The sequence below is a fragment of the Brassica rapa genome, unplaced genomic scaffold (assembly GCF_000309985.2).
Source record: "Brassica rapa cultivar Chiifu-401-42 unplaced genomic scaffold, CAAS_Brap_v3.01 Scaffold0674, whole genome shotgun sequence".
NCBI classification, from domain to species: domain Eukaryota; kingdom Viridiplantae; phylum Streptophyta; class Magnoliopsida; order Brassicales; family Brassicaceae; genus Brassica; species Brassica rapa.
This window is the reverse complement of record NW_022610614.1, coordinates 51,961-58,734: the sequence shown is the minus strand read 5'-3', so window position 1 is coordinate 58,734 and position 6,774 is coordinate 51,961. Positions and strand designations below refer to the sequence as shown.

The following is a 6,774-nucleotide window of genomic DNA, read 5'->3' as shown; positions in this document are numbered from 1 at the left end:
ATGCTTCAAGACAGTTGAGAAAGAATGAAGGGAATTACCCAACCCATGACTTAGAGATGGCGGCCGTAGTGTTCGCACTGAAGATTTGGAGATCCTACCTATATGGTGCTAAGGTTCAGATCCTTACTGATCACAAGAGCCTCAAATACATATTCACGCAACCAGAATTGAATTTGAGTTAGAGGCGTTGGATGGAGTTCGTGGCCGACTATGATTTAGACATTGCTTACCATCCTGGTAAGGCAAATTTGGTGGCAGACTCCTTGAGCCGTAGGAGGGCCGAGGTATCAGCTGAGAAGGAAGCAGATGAGTTAGAAGAGATGGTCCGGTCGTTGCACTTGGACACAATGGCCAGCGAGGACGAGCCGTTGGGTTTGGAAGCAGTGAACCAGGCTGATCTCCTCACCAGGATCAGGCAGGCACAGGGCTTGGACGAGAACCTACAAAAGGTTGCTCGAAATGAACTGACGGAGTACCAGATCACGGCAGATGGAACCATCCTGGTACGAGGCCGTGTTAGTGTACCTAATGATAAGACCCTTAAGGAAGAGATTATGAGAGAAGCTCATAAGTCCAAGTTCTCGATACATCCAGGTGCAACTAAGATGTATCAGGGACATCATCTCCTATACCCACCCTCCTTATCGGTCAATCTTTGAAGGACATGAAACAAAAAGGAAAAAATATAAAATGGCAAATTGCTGGAATTTACAGTTAACCCTAAGGAAGGTAAACTATTTACGGGTTTTACCAAGTTTAACCGGAGGGAAAACCGAATCGAACTGAAATACGAACCAAAGATCATAAATTAGACTTAACCGTCCCCAATCCAACTTAAACCCTCCGATCCAATCTCGATTTTAACCATCTCGAACCCGAATCCAAATAACCACTCAATTTCGATTTAAACCAAGTCGAGTCTCTCCAATTTCCCCTTTATTTCCATTTCCCCTCTCTCTCGGGATCCCCTCTCTCTCAACGGTTTCCCCCAAATTCGAAAACGTAACCCTAGAACATCCCACTCCCCTTCGATTCCTTGGATTTCCCTTCGATTATTCACCAAAAACGTGTGAATCATGGTTGAAACTAGGCTGGGTAAGAGAAAGGATAGGCCTCCTCCAACGGATCCTCCTCCGCAAAAGAGCGGGACCTCGAAGAACTCGAAGAAGAACAAACCGAAGAAGAGTTCCAAGAAGAGAAAAACAACGGATGAGGAATCACCGGCGGTTGATTTTGTTGGAACCGTGGGAGTTGCGGAGGAGAATGAAGTAGAAGAACCGGCTAAGGATGTAGAAGATCGGGAGAAAGAGAAAGAAGAATCGGAGAAGGAGAAAGAAAGGGAAGAAGAAAATGGAGACGAAGATGAAGAAGGAAATAGCGATGAATCTCAAGAAGAGAAAGACGAAAATGGAGACAAAGATGAAGAGGAAGAAGGAAATAGCGATGAAGAAGTAGAGAACAAAGATGAAGAAAAAATACAAGAGGAGGAAGACACCAGAGAAGAAGAGAACGGGACTCCCGAAGAGAACAGAGGTCAAAATGAAAATGAAAATCAAGAACAAGGAGAACCCCCATTGGAAGCGGAATTAGGAAATGTTGATGGTGATGGTGAAGGGGTTCTCGGGCAAGGAGAAGAGGTAATAAGTGTGGAACTTGAATAGGGTTTAACTAGATATACTAGGAAAGGCTCGGATAACTTAGGAGAACTATGTTTTAGTACTTGCATAACTGATGTAGAACACAATGTTACTTGCAGGAATTAGAGGCAACCGAGGCAATCAAACCGTTGAGGATGTACTTCTATGAGTCGGAGTACAAGAAACAAATAAAGCTAGCGACCAAATGTTTCGTCAAAGACGTTATGGTTACATTTGACAATCTGGAACCGCCGATGAGTGATACTGAGAGGAAGTGGTTTGAGGAGCATCCACAATTCTGTCACGTGTTCCACCTGGAGAAGGACTCAAACCACATGGTCCAAGGAATGTGGATGTTGCTATTGCGGACAGTGGATAGCTCGAAGAGGAAGGAAGTGTGGTTCATTGTGAATGGTGTTCCCATCCACTATGGCCTGAGAGAACACGCTTTGATCTCAGGTCTTAGCTGCCGCAACTATCCACTTGGGTATAAGAAGTTTGGTGATAGAAAGTTCGTGAAGCGCCATTTCAAGAAGGGAGAATCAATAAGGCTTGAGGATGTCAAAGCGAAGCTGTTGGCTATGGGAGAACACAGAGACCGGCTGAAGATGATGGTTTTGTTCTTTTTAGGAAGTGTTATCTGTGCGCAAACGAAAGTAGGAAAAGGCGCCAGAGATGTTTTGGAATTCTTCCAAAGAGCTGTGGACGATCTCGAGTTCTGCGAAAACTTTCCATGGGGGAGGTACTCGTTTGATTACATGGTTAAGGAGATATCGCACACCATAGATCATTTTGGAGGTCGGGTTAGAGAGAAGACTTTATGGCCACTTCCAGGTTTCTGTCTGCCACTGGAGGTAAGCAATTGAAGATAATCACCTTATCATTTGTTAATATTATTGTGTTAAGTGTTTGTACATGATTGGTATGTAGTTGCTTGCTTTTGAGGCAATTCCCAAGTTGGGATTGAAGTTCAGAAAAGAGGTTGAAGACGTCGATGTAGACTGTCCTAGGATGTGCAGATCAGTCTTTAAATCAGCAGGGATGAAAGGGTTTTCACTTTCAAAATTGAATCGGGAACTGGACAAACTGGACAAAATAACGGTATGTTTCTTCCCCTACAAACTTTGAAAATGTTGTAGCATTATACTAACATGTGATTATTTTTTTGTTTTAATTTTTTGGTATCAGTCACGGGATATCCACAGCATCCTTCCTACCAAGACAGAAGAAGAAGTAGCTCTTTTGGAAGAGCTGACTGAAGAGGAGGACGACGTTGATGTCGATGATATTTCTGTTGACAGTTGGGTAAAGCGTCTTGCAGAAGGACATTCAGTCTTTTTTGAAGAGATGTATGATGTAGACGTTGCTGCGCGTGATCCAAATGCACAAGAGGCTGTCGACGAAGATCAGGATGACGAAGAAGGTGGAGAGGAAGGAGGCGCAAGCCAGAAGAAGATGATGGAGGAGTTGATCAAACAAGTGAAAATGTTTGGCACTCAGCTAAAGAGAGTTAAGAAGACAATGGACAAGTTTGAGGAAAGGATGGTGGTTCCGTTTGAGGCGTTTATGAAGAAAGCTATGGATGAAGGGCAAGGAAGCAGGGAGTGAAGAACTCGGTTATGTATTTTGTAAACTCGGTCATGTATTTTGTGGGAAGTTGGACCCATTATTTTGTTGTTGTGTGGATGTTGGAAACCTCTTGACTTATTAGGTATGTTGGATGGAGCTTGTTCTTGTTATCATGGATGTTGCAATCTTGTTATCATGGAAGTTCTTATGATTATATTTTGAATGTGCCTCTTAAGGAAAACTAGGAAAAGTAGGATAACTTAATGAAAACTAGGACAACTAGGAGAACTAGGAGAACTTAATGAAAACTAGGACAACTAGGAGAACTAAGAGAACTTAATGAAAACTAGGAAAACTAGGAAAACTAGAAATACTAGGAAAACTAGGAAAACTAGAAATACTAGGAAAACTAATTCTTCAACACCACACTTAAACTAAGCATACAATTCTTCAAACTTCTTAACAATGTCATCTTCTTCATTTTTGTCATTCCCGCCCCCGCCCTTCCCTGTCTTCTTCTTCTCCAAGTGATTTTTCATTTCAGAAATGGTCTTTTGTAATTGCTCAATCACTTTATCCTTCTCCTGGATTTCATCACGGGCTTGAAGCAATGCTCTCCTTTGCCATTCTGTACCATCCTCTTCATCGAACCAAGAGAAGTAATTGCATTCATTTCCAAGCTGCAATAAGGTCAAAATTCAAACCCAATTCAAATTCAGATTCCATTATATCCAGATTCCATCATATATTCATACCTTAAAACGCGGACAGCCATAAAAGTGTCGACCAGGATTTTTCTCAGTCCAAGCTTGCCTTATTTTCTCCGGCAAGCCACAGTGACACAACCTCAGACAAGAAAATCGGCGGCGGCTCCTTTGCGATAAAGACGAACCCGAACCCGAACCCACTTCCATCTTCACTTTTTCCATCTCACTTGCTCGGCGAGGGGGGAAGAGAATTCGATTCTCAAAATAGAGAAGGGAGACGAGAGACACGAGAGAGAGGGAGAGGAAATGGGAGAAATATAGAGAGAGAGAGAGGGAGAGATGAAAAAGGGATAAAAAGTCAAACTGAAAGTACTTGAAGGGCTTTGGGAGGGGAGTAAATTTGTGTGGTTGAGATAATTGCCCAAAAAAAATTTGTTCATAGTTATACCCAAGATACTAGTATTCCCAACTTTGGTCATAGTTATATTTTTGTCGGTTTCTAATTTATTTAGTGTTACTAATCTATTTAAATTGGTTATCTAGTTTTACCTTCAATATTACTAGTTTAAATTGTTATATATATAGTTCCGTGCAATTATATTTAGCGAATAGATATAACTCGAAAGTTTCGTTTGTAAGATGTCTTTGGCCAACAAAGTGTTATTGGAATTGCAAGGTCTCGTAAGGGATACATGAGAGTTTTTTTCCTAAATTTCAGAAATTAATAACCGAGTTTTATTATAAATATATGTTAGAGTTGCGAAAACAAATATAAAACTATGATATTCGGGTTTTGATAGAGAAAAAACTATGAGATTCAAGTTTTGATATAGATAATACTAATGTCATTACAAAACAAAGTAGATTTCAAGTTTTACGCAGTTTTCCAAGTCATACAACACGATACAACACGAAATGAAACAAAGTTCCAGAGACAACACAAAATCAAGTACCCAAATGCATTACTCGAAATATGCATTACTCCAAATTCATCCAAATTTAAACTCTTTTCCTTCCTTGCCGCTTGATGCGATATGGAGGTATGATCTTCACCTCCTTGATCTGATCTGGTACATTCCAAGAAGCCATGTCGGGCACAACATTAAGTGTTCTGGAATACGCCAAATGCCACATTTCCGTCCAGTAGTATTTTGAGCACAACTCATGGATATCAAGGCGCCTGCCATCAACATTCCTAGCGAAATAGATATAAGCTGCCAGTCCATGCAGACAAGGGAACTTTTCATAGTCCCACACCTTGCAAGTACAAGTTTTTCCAACCAAGGTCGCCCAAAACACCTTTCCTGCAGTGTCAGTGATCTCGTACTTAAGCTCGTAACTATCAAGTTCCCGCACAGGTAACTTATGTGCAACAGCCCATAGATCGTGCAAGTAGTTCTCAACCCGAGGCACCAGTCTTGTATTCATTGATCTAGAAACAACATCCTTCCGTTGAGTGAACCAATCAGAGAATTTCCTAATGATACAATCCAGCATTGGTATTAAGGCCCACCTTGTTGCCTCTTTAAACACGTTCTTCATTGATCCCAGAGTGTTGCTTGTATCCAAGTTGTACCTATCACGTGGGAAAAAAACCCTTGCCCATTTGTCCTTTTCAATACCACATTCCTCCACATACTTGTACGCAGCTGGACATCTTATCTTAAATGAGTCGTAAGCAGAATTGAAGTCATCAACCGTGTAATATCTGCCCAACTCCATAAGTTTTTGCCCGACTATATTCTTGTTGACGTTACAAGCATGCAATTTCACCTTTTCCTTCAAATGCCATAAACAATGACCATGGTGAGCCTGTGGAAACACGTTTCCTATGGCGAAGATCAAGCTCTGATGAAGAGTACTAATGAAAACCAGTTCAGAAGAGTCTGGTATAACACTTTTAAGCATCTCGAAAAACCAAGTCCAACTAGCAAGATTCTCACCATCTACTACTGCAAACGCAAGTGGATAACTCTGACCATTAGGATCCTGAGCTTTCGCGAAAACTAAAACACCACCGTTCTTCAGACGTATCCCCTCCACAGCTATCACCTTCCTCATAACTGCAAACCCTTCAATGCAAGCTCCCAAAGCTATGAAAAGGTACTCAAATTTACTTCTATCATCCAATTTCAAACAGGTTTTTGTCCCCGGATTCACTTGCTCTAACATGTACAAATAGCTATACAACATCTTGTAGCTCTCTTTCGGACTACCAGGTATATCTCTGACGTGATTGCTCATTGTGTCCTGCCAAAAGGAACAAACAAAAGAAACTCACTACAATTTCCCCTACTATTATCCTGCTACAGTTTTACCAGTTATTCGAATTTTTCCTGTTTTCCTAATTCTACTAGTTGTACCCAGTTATTCAGTTTTACTACAATTTATCAAGAACAATTGAATAATCTAGGGTTTATCCCTATCCCTCAACTCCAATTCACCTACCGAAATTCATTATACCGAAATTCACCCCGAAACTAAACAAAACTTGTCACAATTACAAATCTATTAAAACCCCCAAAACCTACTTCCGAAATAATGCTCGAACAGAGCATCACTTACCGACTGCAACTTTATCGGCCCTGACGGCAACAGACGGCAGCGTTCGAGAAGCTGAGAGAGAGAGGAGTGGAGGAGGAGTGGAGGAGGAGTGGAGGAGGAGCTGCAGGAGGAGCTGTAGGTTTGGTCTGGGGGGGGAGCTCGGGATGGGGGATTCACTTTTTTCTTTTTTTTTAGACCAAACCAACAAACATAAGAACCACTTTTAATTTTTTTTACAGACCAATCCAATTCAGATCCGACCAAACCCGAGTTATGTTGGATGCCGATTTTGGTTTGGGACATTCTTGGTTCCAATT

The 6,774-nt window shown here is 41.5% G+C and overlaps 2 protein-coding genes across 2 annotated transcripts; one reads left to right on the top strand and one right to left on the bottom strand.

Moving 5' to 3' along the window:
- Window positions 1-1,024: 1,024 nt before the first annotated feature.
- On the top strand, window positions 1,025-4,604 carry LOC103856910 (uncharacterized protein At3g43530-like). Its single transcript, XM_033283431.1, has 4 exons — window positions 1,025-1,637; window positions 1,757-2,491; window positions 2,568-2,738; window positions 2,826-4,604. Exons 1-4 carry the CDS (start codon window positions 1,077-1,079, stop codon window positions 3,243-3,245), a joined length of 1,887 nt encoding a protein of 628 aa, XP_033139322.1. The 5' UTR covers window positions 1,025-1,076; the 3' UTR covers window positions 3,246-4,604.
- Window positions 4,605-4,912: 308 nt separating this feature from the next.
- On the bottom strand, window positions 4,913-6,157 carry LOC103833291. Its single transcript, XM_033283432.1, has one exon. It carries the CDS (start codon window positions 6,155-6,157, stop codon window positions 4,913-4,915), a length of 1,245 nt encoding a protein of 414 aa, XP_033139323.1.
- Between the last annotated feature and the right edge of the window lie 617 nt (window positions 6,158-6,774).

Coding starts and splice junctions, on each gene's coding strand:
- LOC103833291 (XM_033283432.1), bottom strand. CDS start 6,157: ATGAGCAATCACGTCAGAGATATACCTGGTAGTCCGAAAGAGAGCTAC.
- LOC103856910 (XM_033283431.1), top strand. CDS start 1,077: ATGGTTGAAACTAGGCTGGGTAAGAGAAAGGATAGGCCTCCTCCAACG. Junction 1,638..1,756: donor TTCTCGGGCAAGGAGAAGAG/GTAATAAGTGTG, acceptor TGTTACTTGCAG/GAATTAGAGGCAACCGAGGC. Junction 2,739..2,825: donor ACAAACTGGACAAAATAACG/GTATGTTTCTTC, acceptor TTTTGGTATCAG/TCACGGGATATCCACAGCAT.